This window comes from Schistocerca nitens, chromosome 1 (genome assembly GCF_023898315.1).
Source record: "Schistocerca nitens isolate TAMUIC-IGC-003100 chromosome 1, iqSchNite1.1, whole genome shotgun sequence".
Taxonomy (NCBI): Eukaryota; Metazoa; Arthropoda; class Insecta; order Orthoptera; family Acrididae; genus Schistocerca; species Schistocerca nitens.
The window spans coordinates 1,309,695,844-1,309,716,732 of NC_064614.1; the positions used below are offsets into that span (position 1 = coordinate 1,309,695,844).

The 20,889-nt window shown below is 40.2% G+C and overlaps 1 protein-coding gene across 2 annotated transcripts in view; it reads left to right on the forward strand.

Moving 5' to 3' along the window:
• LOC126202759 (NAD-dependent protein deacetylase sirtuin-1) overlaps positions 1 to 13,537 on the forward strand; it is a 63,869-nt gene extending 50,332 nt beyond the window's left edge. For both annotated transcript variants that reach the window (XM_049936892.1, XM_049936893.1), the window contains exon 11: positions 11,916 to 13,537. In XM_049936892.1, coding sequence (XP_049792849.1) covers positions 11,916 to 12,148 — 233 coding nt within the window. In that variant the 3' untranslated portion in view covers positions 12,149 to 13,537. The remainder of the gene's footprint in view (positions 1 to 11,915) is intronic.
• Positions 13,538 to 20,889: the final 7,352 nt, after the last annotated feature.

The window sequence follows — 20,889 nt, forward strand, 5'->3', positions numbered from 1 at the left end:
ATGAGGCTGATCATGAGGGCCTGTATGAATGTAAGGTAATGCCGTTTGGTTTGTGTAATGCACCAGCAACTTTTGAACGAATGATGGATAATCTTCTGAGGCACCTGAAGTGGACGATGTGTCTTTGTTATTTAGATGACATTATAGTGTTCTTAGAGACATTTGATGAACATGTAAAAAGACTGAGAGCCAGTCTTAAGTGTCTCCAACAAGGCGACTGAAACTTAATCCAAGAAAGTGTCTCTGTGGAGCAAAGACACCTTGTGTCAAACGAAGGTATGCTGCCATACCCAGAAAAGGTGACATCTATAACGGAATTTTTAAAAGTATTAGAGGCGAGAAGCTTCCTCGGATTATGTTCTTATTACCGTCGTTTTATCAAAGACTTTTGTATCAAAGCCAGGCCACTTCAAGAGTTGTTAAAAGCTGATGCTAAATTTGTCTGGGGTGGTGCTCAGCAACATTCTTTCAATGTGCTGTGGAAAGCTCTGACGGCTGACCCTGTACTTGGTCTGTATGATGAGAGAGTACCTACAGAAATACACAGTGATGCCAGTGGGTATAGGATCGGTGCAGTTCTGGTACAAATTTCGGATGGAAAAGAGGTTATAGCCTATGCTTTATGGTTGTGGTTGGTTATGAACTGTAGATTAAAACTGAAGAAACTGCAAAAAGGTGGGAATTTAAGGAGATGGGACCTGGATAAACTGAAAGAACCAGAGGTTGTACAGAGTTTCAGGGAGAGCATAAGGGAACAATTGACAGGAATGGGGGAAAGAACTACAGTAGAAGGAGAATGGGTAGCTTTGAGAGATGAAGTAGTGAAGGCAGCAGAGGATAAAGTAGGTAAAAAGACGAGGGCTAGTAGAAATCCTAGGGTAACAGAAGAAATATGGAATTTAATTGATGAAAGGAGAAAATATAAAAATACAGTAAGTGAAGCAGGCAAAAAGGAATACAAACGTCTCAAAAATGAGACTGACAGGAAGTGCAAAATGGCTAAGTAGGGATGGTTAGGGGACAAATGTAAAGATGTAGAGGCTTATCTCACTAGGGGTAAGATAGATACTGCCTACAGGAAAATTAGAGAGACCTTTGGAGAAAAGAGAACCACTGCTTGTATGAATATCAAGAGCTCAGATGGAAACCCAGTTCTAAGCAAAGAAGGGAAAGCAGAAAGGTGGAAGGAGTATATAGAGGGTCTATACAAGGGCGACTTACTTCAGGACAAGATTATGGAAATGGAAGAGGATGTAGATAAAAATGAAATGGGAGATATGATATTGTGTGAAGAGTTTGACAGAGCACTGAAAGACCTGATCGAAACAAGGCCCCGGGAGTAGACAACATTCCATTAGAACTACTGACGGCCTTGGGAGAGCCAGTCCTGACAAAACTCTACCATCCGGTGAGCAAGATGTATGAGACAGGCGAAATACCCTCAGACTTCAGGAAGAATATAATAATTCCAATCCCAAATAAAGCAGGTGCTGACAGACGTGAAAATTACGGAACAGTCAGTTTAATAAGTCACAGATGCAAAATACTAACGCGAATTCTTTACAGACGAATGGGAAAACTGGTAGAAGCCGACCTCGGGGAAGATCAGTTTGGATTCCGTAGAAATATTGGAACAGGTGAGGCAACACTGACCCTATGACTTATCTTAGAAGAAAGATTAAGGAAAGGCAAACCTACGTTTCTAGCATTTGTAGAGTTAGAGAAAGCTTTTGACAACGTTAAGTGGAATACTCTCTTTCAAATTCTGAAGGTGGCAGGGGTAAAATACAGGGAGCGAAAGGCTATTTGCAATTTGTACAGAAACCAGATGGCAGTTATAAGGGTCGAGAGGCATGAAAGGGAAGCAGTGGTTGGGAAAGGCGTGAGACAGGGTTGTAGCCTCTCCCCGATGTTATTCAATCTGTATATTGAGCAAGCAGTAAAGGAAACAAAATAAAAATTTGGAGTAGGTATTAAAATTCATGGAGAAGAGGTAAAAACTTTGAAGTTCGCCGATGACATTGTAATTCTGTCAGATACAGCAAAGGACTTGGAAGAGCAGTTGAACGGAATGGATAGTGTCTTCAAAGTAGGATATAAGATGAATATCAACAAAAGCAAAACAAGGATAATGGAATGTAGTCGAATTAAGTCGGGTGATGCTGAGGGAATTAGATTAAGAAATGAGACACTTAAAGTAGTAAAGGAGTTTTGCTATTTAGGGAGTAAAATAACTGATGATGGTCGAAGTAGAGAGGATATAAAATGTAGACTGGCAATGGCAAGGAAAGCATTTCTGAAGCAGAGAAATTTGTTAACATCGAGTATAGATTTAAGTGCCGGGAAGTCGTTTCTGAAAGTATTTGTTTGGAGCGTAGCCATGTATGCAAGTGAAACATGGACGATAACTAGTTTAGACAAGAAGAGAATAGAAGCTTTCGAAATGTGGTGCTACAGAAGAATGCTGAAGATTAGATGGGTAGATCACATAACTAATGAGGAGGTGTTGAATAGGATTGGGGAGAAGAGAAGTTTGTGACACAACTTGACTAGAAGAAGGGATCGGTTGGTAGGACATGTTCTGAGGCATCAAGGGATCACCAGTTTAGTATTGGAGGGCAGTGTGGAGGGTAAAAATCGTAGAGGGAGACAAAGAGATGAATACACTGAACAGATTCAGAAGGATGTAGGTTGCAGTAGGTACTGGGAGATGAAGAAGCTTGCACAGGATAGAGTAGCCTGGAGAGCTGCGCATCAAATCAGTCTCAGGACTGAAGACCACAACAACAACAGCCTATGCTTCTAGGACACTTACAGAAGCCGAAAGAAACTACTCAACTACAGAAAGAGAATGTTTTGCTGTGGTTTGGGCCATGTGCAAATTTTGACTGTATCACTATCGAAGGCCATTCACAGTTATTACAGACCATCATTCACTTTGTTGGTTGACAGGTCTTAAGGATCTGACAGGACGACTCACCAAGTGGGCACTACGTCTTCAAGAGTATGACAGTACCATAGTGTACAAAAGTGGAAGAAAACACAAAGATGCCAACTGTCTCTCAAGAAACCTTGTGCAAGACCATCAAGACTTTGATGAAGATAGTGACTGTCTCGCTGCACTCCAGGATCTCTCAGCTGAGCAGAAGGAGGACGCCAAGATATATCAAATTATGATTGCCTTAAATCGGTCAGAGGATGTAAAAGGACAATTTAAGGTAGTTAATGGATTACTTTGCAAGAAAAACTTCTAACCATTTGGAAAGAGGTGGCTACCAGTGATTCCTAAACACATGCGCTTAGATGCTCTACAGAAATTCCATTACACACCTGAGGCTAGACATTTAGGATTTATTAAGACATATGATAGGATCCACAAGAGATTTTTCTGCTCAGGTTTATTTAGGATTGTCCGTCACTAACTGTCACACTGTAGAGAGTGCCAAAGGAGAAAGGCGGTTCCTCAGAAACCACCTGGCCGACTCATACCAATTCCACCAGCCGACACACCTTCCAGCTTGTTGGGATTCACCTCCTCAGAGATTTACAATGTCTGCTATTGGCAGTAGATGGATTATTGTTTGCACTGATTATCTGACATACTATGCAATTACAAAAGCCGTGAAAACCGCTGAAGCATTTGAGGTAGCCAAATTCATCATGGCAGACATTGTATTGAAACACGGTGCCCCAAGGTCTTTCATTACTGATCAAGGGAAAGTTTTTCAATTGAATCTTGTGACAGTTAGTGCAACATTAGTCATCACTTCATGACTGCCTACCACTGCAAATTAATGGGCTTACTGAACACCTTAATAAGACCTTGGCCAACATGCTATCAATGTTTGTCAGTGCCGAGCAGAGCAACTGGGATGAGGTGCTACCTTTCGTGACGTTTGCCTACAACACCGCCAAACAAGACACCACAGGATTTATGCCATTTTTCCTAGTGGATGGGCATGAGGCAACTACGACGATGGACACTGTGTTTCCGTTACATCCTGATGACGTGGACAACGACTACATCGGCCAGTTGTTAACCAGAGCTGAGTAAGCTCAGCAGTTAGCTCGACTCCGCACACTGCGGTCTGAAGAAAACAATTGCTCAAAGGTATGACATGAGCCACCTCGTCTGGATCTTCACTCCTGTTCGGAAAGTTCATCTCTCTGAGAAGCTCCTCAGGTGCTACTTTGGACCTTACAAGGTTATAAAACAGTTGTCTGATGTTACTTATGAAGTTGAAGATTTCAACCCCGACACAAGATGATGAAAGATCAGAGATACGTGGTCCACGTCCTTCGAATGAAGCCCTATAAGGATCCTGCAGCCCAGGGTAAATTCGAAGCTTCAGTGACAGGCAGCAAGCGGAAAGGTGACGAAGAGCGTACTGGCAAAGGAAGTTCTAAGAAGATCACTCCACCAGGGCGAACATCAGTCATTGTGAGTCACAGTATGCAGGACCAATGACTCGTTCGCAGACTAGGAGGATGTAACACCAAGACGCTGTTCTCATAAGGGGGGAGCAATGTCACAAAAGAAGCTGAGTAACACAGTCACTGTGGTGTATGATACTAGATTGTGGCATGGGGGGTCATGAGTTCAGAACTCACCAGAACTGCAAAATTTTAATTTCTGTAATTGGTTCGAGTACATTCTAGAAATATTCACAAATGTCAAGAATCATTGTAGTGGAATGTTCTGTAACTGTATATGTACTATATGTGTTCTGGCCGGAGGCATTTCACTCCACGCTCTTGTATGTGCAAGTGCTGAATAAGCCTTTGTTAAGTGAAGTTAGTGTTCGTCACCTTCTTCTGCGTGGCAAATATTTCAACTTTCTGATTTGTTCGTTCACAAGATTTGCAGTGATTCCAGGCACAAATGGAGGTGTAGTAAGACTGTTTTAGGGATTACAGATCCCCCCCCCCCCCCTCGTTTAAATTCTCATCAATATGGACATCTAAGAATTTTGAAGTTTCCACCCAAATACTCGAATACCCGTAGATGTGCAGAACTGAATGTATTGCATGCTTTTAATATTGAGGGTGAGACCGTTTGCAGAAAACCAATCAGTGATACTTTAAGAACATTGTTTACCATTTGTTCTCTTGCTGTACCTATGTTCAGATTGATTACAGTACTATAGTCTGATTAAAATTACTCGACAGTTGGCGTCTGTTACTTGCTGCTACAGTGTTGCCACATCAGCTGTCGGCTACTGCTCACTTATAGGCAATTCACAAACACGGCGAGCCACGTCACAAAATAATGTTGTTAGCGTATAATGTGGAACAGTGTTGTTGGAAGCGGCCACCACAGTCTGTGACGAAAATGCGAGGCGCTTTGTTGGCAGCTGGTTTTAAGTGGCCCAGTAACTGAAATGCGGCAAGTGGCGCATTTCGTTTCCGTGAGTTTAAAGTTCTGTCATAATCTAACTACAACTTCATGATCCTTCAGGGTCCCACTGAAGGACCCACTAGAACTGATTGCAGAGAAATTTGACGGTACTCTGTTGGACCTGTTCAGTCATACACTGACATCCACGTATTTCCTGTACAGAAACCAATATTACGAGCAAACTTAAGGTGTAGCGATGGGCAGCCCACTGTCCCCTGTGGTTGCCAACATGTTTATGGAGAGTTTTGAGGAGAGGGCATTGGAGACAGCCACATTTAAACCCACATGCTTCTTTAGGTATGTGGATGACGCCTTCGTGATTTGGCCACATGGGATGGACAGGCACAATGAGTTTCTTGAACATCTTAACTCATGCCACCCTAATATCAAGTTCACCATGGAACTGGAGAAGAATGACCAGCTGCCATTTCTGGATGTACTAGTCCAGAGGAAAGCAGATGGATCAATTGGCCACAGTGTGTACCGAAAACCGACACACACTGATTTATATCTGCAGGCCAGCAGCTGTCACCACCCTGCACAGAAGAAATGGGTTCTGAAGACTTTGGTCCACAGAGCACGTGCCCTGTCAGACCAAGAGAATCTACCTATAGAGATAGAACGTCTCAAAACAGTTTTCTCCAAGAATGGATACACGGAAAGACAAATTGAGAGGGCACTCCAACCAGCCACTATACCACAGGTTCCTGAAGAAGACCAAGATGAAGCAAAGAAGGTGGCATATCTGCCCTATGCTGGCTCTATTTCTGCCAGAATCAGTAGGATCCTCCGTAAACACAATATCAAGTGTGTTTTCTGTCCATCCAACAAGATCGGGGGACTGCTGGGGAGTGTCAAAGATGACCTAGGGTTATGAAAACCAGGGATTTACAATATACCTTGTCAATGTGGCATGTCCTACATTGGCCAGACGACAAGAACCGTGGAGATCAGGTGCAAAGAACATCAGAGGCACACTAGATTAAGACAGGTGACTAAGTCAGCCATTGATGAACATTGTCTAGAACTAGATCATGCCATGAAGTATGAGGATACCAAGATTCTAGCACAAACACCCAGATTTTGGGACAGTGTTATAAGAGAATCGATAGAAATTAAAATGGCTGACGATCTTATGAACCGTGGCACAGGGTACCAGCTAAGCAGAGCCTGGGATCCGGCTCTGGAATTATTAAAGGAGCAACAGGGCCAGCTGCAACACTACACAAACAGAAGAACCAGAGACATGGAGATGGAAAACAAGCCCCTGACGGACTGCCAGGCGCACCAGACTGAAGATGGAACACCCAGAAGTGGGACTGGTGGGCGCGGACCGCAGAGGGAACATCCAGAGCCGCAGCGGAGGAAAAACGGAGCGGGAACGCTCCAACAGGTCGTGGTGAGCGGTTGCGGACCGCAGGGGGAACGCTTGGTACCCCAGACCGTAGATGAAACCCCCAGGAGCGGGTTTGGTGGGCGCGGACTGCAGAGGGAACACCTAGAACCGCAGCGGATGGAAAACGGAGCAGCAACGCTCCAGCTGGTCGCAGGGAATGGGCGCGGACCACAGAGGAAGCGCCTGCAGCCGTTGATGGAGGGGGAAGGCCATAGGCATAAATACTGGACCAGGTCCACTCAAGGAATAGTCTCAGGTTGCACCTGATGAAGGTTACGAGCTACGTGACCGAAATATCATGCAAGAGCGACGCTGATATCCGGCAGAACACCCGACAACCCAAGATGTCAAGATGGATCTTACTACGTGGAAACAAATCTGTAGTACTCTGTTGAGTTTGTCCTTATATTTTCTACTATATTCAAGAAGTTATTACTAAACATATTTGCTACCTATGACCTATAATTTATAGCACTTCCACTTAATTCAATAGTGATGTTATCCTATTTTGTGGCTGGTTGTCCTGTGTCTCATTTCACAACATTCCATACAACCATATGTCTGTTGTCTGAATTACTGATTTCTGACATAGTGTGCATGTTCCTTGATTTTTAACAACTTTTCCTAGTAATTTAGAGTAGTTTCTGGGATGTGCAACTACTGCAGGATCTCTACTTGTTCTTGCCAAAAGATAAATACCCCTTTTTTGTTTTTGTAATGTGCAACTAATGCAGGATCTCTACTTGTTCTTGTCAAAAGATAAATATCCCTTTTCCTTTCATAAGACAGTATTAGCAGTGTTAGGACTTGGATTTAATTATGTTAGGATGGGGCGTTGCAACACAGGCTTGTCTTTCTCCACCAAGAGGTAGCAGCACTTTGTGTAGGTACTGTTGATTTAACCATATGAATTCTGCACGGTGTTTGGTGGTCGGCGGCTATGCCAGCCGTGTTGTAGCTACTGCAGCTGAAAATGCCTCCAGGACTGCTTCATAATGAAATTGACAGAGTGCTCAGAATTGTCAAATATCAGTTCTTATTCTGATCACCTTCTTATAATATGAATGTCTATTTCTGTAGGCAGGTTTTTTAATAAATTGAGAAGCAGTCTTTTATGTCTTCAGTCTAGTGCAGATTTGTTAAATTCTTCAAACATTCAATGTATGCTGCATAGCTTTTCCTGTTTGACTCGGTTCTTGTTTTGAAAATAATTTGCACTGCTCGTTCCTTTTTCTTTCCTAAATCTAAATTGATATCCTTCAGAATGCCGGTTAATCTTAACTTTTAAACATAGCATAGTAACGTCAAGTTCCCATAATTTGAGAACTATGTGACAATTCCTATTGTAATTGGGGCAGTTGTTTGACTTGTATTCCAGTGGCAGTGTTCTGCAGTGACAGTATACAGACATAACTTTGAGCAGCTGTACCTAAACCTTGTTGTTCAGTTGATTAAAACATCATTGAATTCTAACATAGTAATTCATGATAAATTCATTTTGAACTAAGTCTATTATATTTAGGTAATCTGAAAATGTCTTATGTCTTCTCCATCATATAACTCAGTATATTCCTTAGATGAGTCTATGTTGCTGTGAAATACATATGTGAATTATTGTGATTTAAGTGCACTTTGCCATACGTCGCTCTAACTAGCTATTTATTAGCCTCATCCAGCTGTTTTCCTTTTTTGCCTATTGGCACTTAATTGTTATCTAGTCAAAAGTGTATTTTTGTGTCTGTATCTGACTCTTATGAAATTCTGTATTACTTGTATATCTCTTTGTGTCATGTTCCCTAGGCTCCAGTTTGTTTATCTTCGAACATTAGTTGCTGGTCCACAGATTGTTCTTTTTTTTCCTTTCCATCTTACATGTTCCTGCCTTATCTTGTTTCAGCACTAAAGTGTTCAGTTATATCTTAATTTTTGTAGTTTATCTATGTACCTGTTAGTATCAGTTTTGTTGTTATTTAAATCTAACATTGCACTTGGCTAAAATGATCACTATCATTTGCAAAATTGGGATAGGTATGACTATAGATTCAGTTTGGTTTGATCAGGGAATCATCGATTTAGTGTCTTTTACTTTATCTCTTGGTACTGTCCAAGTATTCTGTCTTCAATCAGGGACCTTCAACCTGGGGCCAGGAAGTCCATTTCACAGTAAGTACAGTGTTCCAATTGCCTCGTATCTATGCTATTTATGAATGCGGCTACGAATAGTATACCAATATATGGTTGTGGTAGACTCACTGTAGAAAATATTCACTATTTATGTTTCCTAATCCAAGTTTGCTAGCCTGTCATATCTTTTGGCCGCTTCGGGAGGACGATGGTTCAAACCCACGTCCTGCCATCCTGATTTATCTAAATTGTTTCAGGCAAATGCTGGGATGGTTCCTTTGAAAGGGCACTCCTTCCCCATCCTTCCCTATTCCCAGCTTGTGCTTCGTCTCTGATGACCTCGTTGTTGATGGGACAAAAAACTAATCTCCTCCTCCTCGCTTCTTACAAAAGTGTTAAAGGTTCCCCTATTTATTTTTGTTTTGTTATTCTAACCAATTCCTCTTACAATGAAATGTCCAGTATAGAGCAGCCGAAGAAGGCGGTCGTGTGTGTGTTTGTGTGTGTGTGTGTGTGTGTGTGTGTGTGTTTCCTGAAAGGTAAATGTGTAACCTCTTATTATGCGCGCGTTTTGTTATTTCCCAAGAATTATGCCTGAAAGCTTTAATTTTTAGCTGGCCTTTCATTATGTTTGTGCGTTATTCAATGCGTCCTCTGTGTGGTGAGTGGCAATTTATCCTATTCAGTTTTGTTGAGCAATTCTTCTCTTTGATCATACAAACCTTCATTCCTTCATCTTGGCCAATTGTTGTTTATTGGCCAATTGTTGTTTAAATGTAAGCTCATATTAACTATTTGTAGAGTCACAGGAGAAGACCTTAGTTATATCATCAGTAGACAGTCTAACTTACAGTTTGACTTTACTGTAAAGTTACTACATATGTACTTTGAATTACATGACTTAAGAATTATTGAGGGACAAGTCAGTGAACAGTGTGAGTAGTACCTGCCATGCACATAATTGTGGTTGGTTTTTTTTTTTTTTTTTTTTTTTTGGAAACAGTTGAGTGATATCTTGAGTAACTCCCCTGACCTACAATACTTCAGTCAACAGCAATTGCATTAAATTTGCCTGGATTCCCAAATCCTCAAAAAGGTATTCAGTGTCACGCACACACACACACCTATCTGTACAGCTACACTGAGCCATTGGAATACACAATGCTGAAATAGCTGCAGTTCTGCAGGTTGACTGAGGTGAGGGCTGTTGTATTGGGTAGTGTGGGCGAAGGTAGAAAGGAGGCGGGTAGCAAGAGGTAGGGTCAGGGAAGGACAGCCGACAGCGTGCAGTGAGGCAACATTTGCACAGGATAGGGATGCGACTCGCCAGCATTGATGAGAAGGAGGAGGAGGAGGAGGAGTGGGTTGGCAGGGAATGACAGAACAGAGGAAGGGGAGCCTGCTAAGTAGGGTGAGGGAGGTTAGGGTCCTGGGGCAGGCCAAGGTGGGTGTGGGGCAGAGGCTTAGCAGAAGCTGGGAGGATTGATCACCAAACTTTGATCAGTTCTTAATCATGCTTATTTTTTATTGTATAGGTCATGTCTTCCGTCTGTCGTAATATGAAAAATGCAATTTTTAGTTGTTACGCCACAAGTCTCTTCTCTACACTTAGCCAGTCAGATTTCAGACCATGTTTTCGGCTGAGAACCACTTCATCATTTTAAGAGATTTCGGGATTGTAGCTGGCCATCGTAAACTTTATTCCACGAAATTTCAACTGGGCACCTGCCATTCATCTTCAGGTGAGCCATTGAAGACGTTCTCCGCTCCGCCTATATGGCACACTGACGGTATTGCCGCGCATGCGTCAGAGTCACGTTGACAGAAGGACTCCACCTCCCTCGCTGGTGGAACTGCAAGGATCGGCTGTCTTTGGCATTGTCACTCAGTGCAGTTATCTGAGTATTCTGGTGTCTCCATCTGGAGCAAATCTCAGAGATGACGGGATTGCACGCATTATCCAGCTGGCAGCTGCTGTCGCAATTCGATAGATTTTCCACGATGCGTATTTCGACAGATTCTTTTATAATGGAGTCCCAAAAGAAGTTGTTGTGGCCAGAATTAATGCTTTGTCATGCTCCATTGAATATCCGTCGGAGATACAATGTTCCGCATCTGCAGACTTGCTGGGTTGCAGAAGGTGAATGTAGCATTTATGTTCTGTGGAACGTGCTTCCACTGTGTGTGTTGTTATAGGTCATACCACGCTGGCAAGGTATTTTGTAAATTCCAACCTTCTGCAATAACACATTATCCTTCACTGATCCCAGCAGGTCCGAAATCTTAGATCTCTGACGGACATTCAATGGAGTAAGAGAAAACATTAATTTTGGCCACAGCAACATGTTTTTGAGACTCCGTTATAAAAAAATCTGTTGAAATCATCACAGAAAATCTAATGAACCACAACAGCAGCTACCAGTTGGGTAATGTGTGGAATCTCGTCATCTCCGAGATGTGCTCCACATGAAGACGCCAGAATACTGTGACGAGTGACAATACCAAAGACAGCTGGTTCTTGCAGTTCCACCAGTGAGGACGCTGCCGCCAAGTGGTGTGATTCTTCTGTCACCGTGACTCTGACGCATGTGCGCCAATACTATCTGCGCTGTATATAAGACGGAGTGGAGAACATCTTTGTCAGTCTTCGACAGCTCACCTGAAGATGACTGGCATGCGTCAAGTTGAAATGTTGTCGAATGAAGTTTATGACAATCAGCTGCAATCCCGAAATCTTTTCGAACATTTAATTTGCTGGGAAAATTTTAAATCTCAAACCCCTTCATTTATTATGAAAGTTTTTAAAATAATCTAAGTGCTATAAAAAGTATGGTAGTTTGTGCAGAAGACCCAAATTGTTGAATAAAGTAATGGCTTACAATGAAATTACTATGGTATCATCCACTGCAAATAAAACTTCTTGTTTTGAACTTCCTGTTAGGTATTTCAGGCATTCAGAAAAAATTTAAACATAGGTTGTTCTTTCTCTTTTTTCAGATAATTCTTACTATTTTGTACATCCAAACCGATACATTTTTCCGGGCGCCGAGGTGCTCTACGACCCAGACGACACCCAGCGATCGTCGTGCAGCAGCAGTGGAAGCAGCACAAGCTCGAGCGATTCCGAAGGTTGTTTGTCGGAAGAAAGTGACAATGACGAGGGTGAGGTGGACGACTGGGAGCACCTTTCGGTGTCTAATGATAATCCTACCAATGGTCGGTGTCCTTGATGTAAATTGGGAAGCTGTAGTAATCGTTATTGTGGGACATGGTGCATTGTTAATTCTTACTGCAAAAATTGGTAATCTGTAGTTAAAGGTGTGGCTAACTTATACCTGGCAGTTTAAATATGCAAAATCGCATACCCCAGATTCTTTACATAAACAAACAATGCTTGCATGTAAAGAACTGAAAACAAATTACAATTCTTTCATTTATCTGGAACTGCTATATATTACCATCAAATACAGCTTTGGAGTTTGAAATGTAAGTGTGACCTGTGTTCTAATATATGTGAATAATAATATATTGTAAAAAATTATTTATTATTGTTCAGGATAGTTACATGTTACTTGTTATTTCAGTATTTTGTAGATACATATGTAGCATATTGGAGATATTTACTATTTAGAGCAACAACCTGTTATTGGTAAAATTAAGTCCCTCTTCTGCCAGGTATAATATTTTTCATTTAACTCAAAAAAATTTTGTTCTGCATATTAAAGAGTCATCTTATAATACCTACATATTACAAGATCATCTTATAAAATAATGTGGCTCATTGAAAAAAGTTCAAATATTTTTGTAAATCGTTGCTGCTATTAATGAATGGCACTGCTTTAATGGAAAAAATTATTTTGAAGAGAGAATTGTGTATAATCATATTTTGCAATGTCGGTCAGGCACTGCTTCACTATTAAATCAGCAAATCTTTTTCATGACTTAGGTGTAGTTTTTTTTTCCCCCACCTGTAGCAATTTTTGGTTTTCCAAGAATATTGCTTCATTATTGAACACTGACATTGTAGAAGAGATTTGAAATTAATTTAAAGAAAACATTATGCAAACTAGCTTGACACTCACTGTAAACTCTAATTCCTGTTAAGGAAGCAGATTATTTGTTGCAGATTTCCTCTAATAGAGGATGGTGGGTATATAGCAAAACCCTTCCTACACAAAGTAATTAATTTATTTATTTTGACTTTTGCTTGTGGCAACGTGACTGTTACTGAGTTATAGCAGTTTAATAGAAAACAATTATCCTCTTCATTGTGGAAACCACAGAAGTTTTAGTTTCCACTGACACACTAACAGTTGATTTAACAGAAATTGAGCCACACAGGGATGAGTACCAGATCCTGTGTTAGATGTTAAAATGTAAATAAACTTACAGTGTAATTATTAGATGTCTAAATTGGACATGTTATGTGACAGTACTTTAGGGATTAATGATTCCGTATTTTTGAAAGCAAAATATGTGAATACATGTTGAAACATAACATTAAGACTCTCTCTCTCTCTCTCTCTCTCTCTCTCTCTCTCTCTCTCTCTCTCTCTCTCTGTGTGTGTGTGTGTGTGTGTGTGTGTGTGTGTGTGTGTGTGTGTGTGTGTGTGTTTTTGGGAGGGGCGTGGGAGGGGGGGGGGGGGGAGAGAGAATTTTCCTGTATGGGTGTTTTGTAAATAGAAACAGATTGTGTTTCCATACTGTTTGTAAAAAACTGTAAATGAAATCACTTTCATACTAGGTGTATCATCAGTGTGTACTTTAATAAGCTGCTAATTTTAATTAATGATCTCATAAATTTGTAATTGTAATTTTAAAATATAGGTATTACATTTAGTGCCACATCCAATATTTTAATGCAGGCTTGATGAAAAAAGTAGAATAATTCAGTGTATATAATTTGCTTTTGATCCTATAGGCTTAAAAGCTATGAAAGATATATCGTCATATTTTTCTACAAGCTGAAATAATTTCAGGTATTATGTTTGTATAAAATTAGCAATGTAAATGCATGACGTGGAAGAAAAGGGAGAAACGAATGCAGTACGAACTTCATTATTTGCATTCCTTTATCTGTCAAATGGCATATAATACTATACAAGTGTATAGCTTTGTATACTCATTTGGTATCTGCAACATCTGTTGCAGAAGAATAGGTTCTAAAATCTTTATGAAGTTTGTTGCACTGTAAAGGAAGAATCTCTCATATATGACAGCAGGCATCTGTATAAATAAATTTAAGTATGCAGGTATGCTATGGCCTTAACTGTCAGATACACGATACAACCATTTATCTATTTTATATCACTTGTTGTGTATATAGTTTTGATAAAGATGATTATTTATGTTTTTGTTAGATACCACAATGTACAGTGTTAATGTAATCTGTGCACATGTCCATTTTGCTCATGTGAAGGCCATAGAACATAAAATTGTTAGACTTCAATTTTCTTAGCTCTGCTATTGGGTATATTTGTATGATTACAATAGTATTGTGGTTCCGTTATACACTGTAACGAAAGTTTCTACCATCATTCCATTGTATCACTTTTAAAAAATTGGCTTTTGTGTAACTATGGTTTTAATTTTTGTATGGATAGATTGTGACTTGGTGTTGCTTAATGATAAATAGAGGAAGTGTCAATTTGTGTGATGTGTGAACTTACTTTCACCTCCTATTAACAATGTGAGTGACAAAATATTCAAGGAAAGAAACTTTTACCAACTGCTGGCACTTTCTGAGGCAATTACTGTTGAATGCATGTGACAGTTTTATAAACATATTTCTTGTTGATTAGCAGCTGCTGTTATAATTCATTGTGTTATACGTCTGCTGTACCTTGTTTGTTCATCTGTCATCGAGTAATTGATGTGGGTGGAAACCAATATGGGATATAATAGTTTCTGAGAGCAATAAGTAGAGTGGTACCTCATTTCTTTACATCTCTAATGTTGTCTCTTATCTGTTTTATAATGAAAATGTCTCCTGTCATTGTAGCAAAAAACTATTAATTTAATATTGTCTGTTTTGTGTACATAGAAAGTTTCATGTATATTGACTTTCTTAAAAATATGTTTACCTTTTGCATTCTCTTCCCTACATTGTTTACCCCTCTGTGTTTAAAATACACTTTTTTTTACAAACAGCCTGTAGTTTTGTGTATGAGCTATGTTTTCCCTTTGTCATTCCCTTGAATGGTATTAGCCAGTACTTTTATTCTGTATTCCAATTTTACAAAAGGCTACTGCCTTTAAAACATAAGCCAAAAGTTACACAAGCCTGTGTTTCTAAATTTTTTTTCGGATGACTAAAAAATGTACTATCATGTCAGGATTTTTCACAAAATAAGATCTCATAATTAATTGTCTTGTCAGATTTGAGTCTTCATTATTTTGCAAATTTGAGGTAGTGACGGCAGTTACGACTGAAACAACCAGATCTTGGTTGTGTCGGTTTTCCCCCTCTCTTCATCCCCAGTTTAACAGTTTGACTGTAAAAACTGCTCGGAATAACCAATTTCTGAAAGAACATATTTTTGGTTTCGTATTCCTATTAATTCCAATAATAAATGCATGCATCAAAGATTGAAAAATTCTAAGACTTTTGTATTATATGTTTCCAGATACCTAGAATCAAAATATCAAATAAAACAGGGAAGCAAAAGAAAACAGTACATATACTCTTGTTTTTCTCAAAAAGCAATAAGGGTTGAACTTGAAAAGTCATCAGTATTTTGCTATTGAGTCTAACCTTTAAAAGTCATCACAAAAATCATATTGTAATAGAGGGTCATACAACTATTTGGGCATTATGAATAGTCAAGTGTTGAAGGGTGAAAACAGATATTGGAGAACTCTGTTTTTCGTGTTATGTTGTTGTTTACAAGAGCTACAAAAGTAGATACAGCCAGCAGATCAGCTACTGACTATTTTTATAATAAACAATTAATGAATTGTTAAGTTTTTAATTTCCTCTCTTTTCTATTATTTCATAGAAGTGGCTGACTAATATTAAACTTTTCTATAAAGTTTGTTTGTCGTTTTGTTTAATTGTTTTGAATGAAAACCCCTCTTTTAACTCAAACATACACTGTTCAAAATAATTAGAGGAACACGTAGATCAATGTCTGGTATGTTAAATCCATTTGAAACAGGCAGTATGGCTTGAGATCATTGCTTTCAATGTATGCAACAATTAAAATCATTCACCATCTGTTGGCTGCATCATGCATCATAGTGTCAGGTGACCCATTAGAAGGAATTGAGTACTGGTATCCCAGTGTTTTCTAGTGAGTTGACATGTTATTTGCGGGCATTTTATTCAACCGAGCACTTGCAATGCGACGTCTTAATGCACTGCCATTTGCAAAGCCAGTCTGATCCAACAAGGACAGACTTTCTGTCATGTTGCTGCAGATGCCAGTGCCTCTCCGTCTGTCATTCACGGGTTGTGGACACGTTACAGGGAGACAGGTTAGTACACGAGGCGAGTCGGACAAATTCGACAATGCATTACAACCCTGTGTGAAGACTGATATCTGGCCCACTCTGTGTTGCAGCATCGTATGGATACTGCCAAAGTACTGCTACACGATCTCAGAACGGCCACTGGAGCCTCTATTCCAATCAGACTGTAATGAACAGGCTACAAGAAAAAAGCCGTATGACCCAGACATCCCGTTCGAGTGCTCCACTTGACACGACATGACATCTTGGAGCTTGCCTACAGTTCTGCCATTCCTGTGTCAATCGACAACATCGTCAGGGGTGAAATGTGTTACAGACGAGTCTCGACATCCTCTGAAGCGAGGTGATGACTGTGTGTATGTGTGGAGACCCATGGCGAGTGGTTCCCCCCCGCCCCCCAATGTTGTCTGGGAAATCGATACATTTCCAAGGTTCTGTGATGATGTGTGGAGGCTTCAGTGTTGACAGCCACACGGATCTTGTCATTGTCTACGGTCACCTTACTGCCAGGCAGTTCATCGAACAGATCCTATCTGGCCATGTGGTGGATGATGCGTATGATGGTGGCCCTGAATTTCTTCTAATGCCGAGGCTGATGCGGCAGGTGTCAGCTGAGATGTCTTGCAAAGCCTGCATGTTGAGGTAATGAAATGGCCAGCAGTGAGTCCCAACCTAAACCCCATTGTGCATGTATGGGACATGCTTTACAGACATGTTCATAGTTGTCCTGTTCTACCACAGGCTCTCCAAGAACTCTCATTGAAGAATGGGGATGGATACAACAGGGTGACCTCTTTAGATGTGTGTAGAACATGCCATCTAGGTGTCAGGCAGTGATGAACACTCACAGAGTGCATACAGGTTACTGAAGCCCTCAAACTTCAATGGAAAGTACCCAGGATGATGGTATGAATAATTGTTTCCACTTTTGTTTTTGACATCTGTCAGATATTGAGTTCCTTTTATGTAAATGATAATTTGTTGTGTCCTTAATTTGTGGAAGATAAAGGTATAATTTGATAACTTATCAGTTATTGCTCAGTGGAGTATGGCGGACACCCAAAGTCGTATTCCCCTAGTTCTTTTGAGAAGTATATTTATTTACTTTTAACAGGAATTTTAATACAATTATTGATTTATTGGTGATAAAAAACAGACAAGCTCAGGGGTGTTTATTTTCCACAAAACGCGCTATCACTATGTGAAATGCAGATAGAAGTTACTAACAGCATTAACACAAGTAATGCATACGGAATGAATCTTTGCACACTCTTCTATACCGCTAGAGGTGAAGTAGAGTTTTAGGCATCCTATACAGTCCCTCCAGTAAAGGCAACTTCCTCCGCCACGAGTGCTGCTCGTTTTCCTGTTACAGACACTATCTCCCTCACATTTCCTGTCTAGTTCTCTTACGTGAGTAGACAAAATAACTTCACCAGGCTTGTGTTTATATAGTTGAGTTACTTTCAGATATTAGAGTACTTTTTGCTGGTGTTAGGTGAGGTTTCGCGTAAAATACGTTGCTGTAAACACTGGCTGAGAAGTGCTTAATTTGTAAGTGTGGTGATGTCCACGAAATTTGTAGCGTCAGTGGGCAGGGAACTGGATTGGGAAATGCGCTGCCTCGCTGTGACGGCATATTGCGAAGCACTGTTGTAGTCACTTGGTGGTGAATTCGTGAATGACCAGAAAGTTACTGCACTGCTCTTGCCATTAATTGTGTTACTAGTAGGCTGCATACGGTAAATCTTTCCCATTTGGGAATAGCTGGCACTTGTAGAGTGGAGCCACACACCACGCATACACAGTTCATCTTGCAAGGAGGGTGTCGGTACATGTGATGGAACAGGACTGGTCATGTTTAAATCTATAACAGTAATCTGCTGCAACACATTGTTTGACTTGTGTTGAAATATCTGAAGTTCCGTAACACGTGGGTGACTGAATTCTGTTGTAGAGGTATGCAATTTAAGCCTCTGGTTCTCTTCAGATGTTGGGAGGTGTGAGGTTAGGGTGATGGATTTGATAACCCTCGCGATGTGTAAAGCATTCCAAACAGTAATAGTGGAGCCAGTGTAACTGACATTGTCGAATACATATTGACAGCACGTTACAGTTTGGATAGGCTCTTCAGTGTCGTAGGCAGTAGACAGCTCCAGCTGTTTGATTTTATTTACATAATAGCTCACATAAAAACTGAATAAGTACTTACTTAATAAACTGAAAATAACCACCGGCCGGTGTGGCCGTGCTGTTCTAGGCGCTTCAGTCTGGAACCGCGTGACTGCTACGGTTGCAGCTTCGAATCCTGCCTCAGGCATGGATGTGTGTGATGTCCTTAGGTTAGTTAGGTTTAATTAGTTCTAAGTTATAGGTGACTGATGACCTCAGAAGTTAAGTCGCATAGTGCTCAGAGCCATTTGAACCATTTTTGAAAATAACCCCACTGAAACTTCCTGGCAGATTAAAACTGTGTGCCGGACCGAGACTCGAACTCGAGTCCGAGTCTCGGTTCGGCACACAGTTTTAATCTGCCAGGAAGTTTCATATCAGTGCACACTCCTCTGCAGAGTGAAAATCTCATTCTAATAACCCCACTATTTAAACACGAGCTCATCGAAGTTATTTTCTCTACTCACATAAGAGAACTGGACACGAAATGCAGGAGAGTGGGGAAGTTGCCTTTCCCAGAACAACTGCTGTACAGGAAGATTAAAAATGAGCTCCTCTTCAGCACATTAATTTTGTACCATTACAACAATATTTTTAATAATCTGCAACTTCTCCATCCCCTGCAATGCCAAAACTATCAATCCAAGAGGAACAATGAGTAAGACCTTTTTTGTAGGAAATTTAATGTAGTTCTTTTGTACTGGGAAACATTTATGTTAGGAGCAGTAGTTTTTGAGTTATATAACATATAAAGCAATCTTTATACGATCACCGACACTTAACACACACACCCCATTGGTCAGTATTTTTGGTATGTTGTTCATGACACTAACTCCTGGCACAGTGCAAAAATTACTACTACACGACTGTTTTTCCTGTAACTTACTGGTTTTGGTCTTCATTGACTGGACTGAAATAGCAGAATTCGTCTACTACTTATAAGTGCCACATTTCCTAATCTAATCCCTCAGAATTGCCTGATTTAGTTCTGCCATATTCCGGTAGGCCTACACTTGTTTTGCTTTTGTTGGTTTTCATCTAATATCCTTTTTTTGAGATGCTGTCAGTTCTGTTCGGTTTCCACGTATTTTGCTGTCTCTGACAGAATTACAATGTCATCTCCATGAACTTCAGTTCTTTCTCCAAATTTTTCTTGCGTTTCCTTTACTGCTTGTTCATTATACTGATTGAATAGCATAGAGATATGTTACAACTCTATCACACTCTCCTCTCAACCGCTGCTTCTTTTTCATCCCCCTCTACTATTTGTAAAGGAGTTATTTAATTTTTGTTTTATGAATATATAGAGACCAGTTCAACTACCAGAGACTAATGCATAAAGTATTTGCTGAACAAAAGAAGCTTTACGCTCTTCGTTTATTAGTTTTAGAATAAGTGACCTTTCGCTGTTATCCTGTCCTAGTGTTAAGACGTGATGATATGTAGATTGCTGTTAGTAAAATATATGTGAATGTCTCACAAGATGGCGGATCATTTTCATTGATTGCATGCGTAAAAGTCATTTGTGAGTCTACTGTTTTACCAGATACATATTTTACTACATTGAATTACGCGAAAGAGCACGACTTCATCTGTGATTTGTTTACTTGTAGTACGAGCAGCAATAGTAGTGAAGTTCGGCTGCACGCTGGTTTACAATTACATACAGCTATGGTGAAATTAAGATCACAAACCATAACGATGGATAATTCGTCAGATGAGGAATCAGATAGAAAACATTGCAGATACCGCAGTCGCAGCGACTAAGTCGCAAGTGACAGGCGAAAATATGTCAACTCTAGAAACTGGATTCCGCAGGTCCAGCAGAGTCAGGCATTACGCAGATGTTAAGAGTAATAACAATAGAGATAGGGAATGTAACAGTCCAAATGGATACGCAGATAGAAAACGTCACAGCACAGATAGGAAATGTAACAGCCCAAATGAACGCAAAGGCAGAAAATGTCACAACACCGATAGAAAATGTAACAGTCCAAATGAATACACAGATAAAAAATGTCACAGCACAGATAGGGAATGTAACAGCACAAATGAATGCACAGGCCGAAAATGTCACAATGCAGATAGAAAATGTCACAGCACAGATAGGGAATGTAACACGAAATGAACAAGTTAGACAGTGATGTAAAAACCCTTACTGAAATGCACAATAAGCTGACGACACTACTAAAAAGAGAGGTAGCAGATCAGGTAATAGAAGTGGTGCGCGAAGATCTAAACTGTATGAATCGGGATATTGATAATTTGAAAACCACATTTAAGGATGTGCCAAATCTGAGAAGTAAGTTAACTGAAAATTTCAATGCCA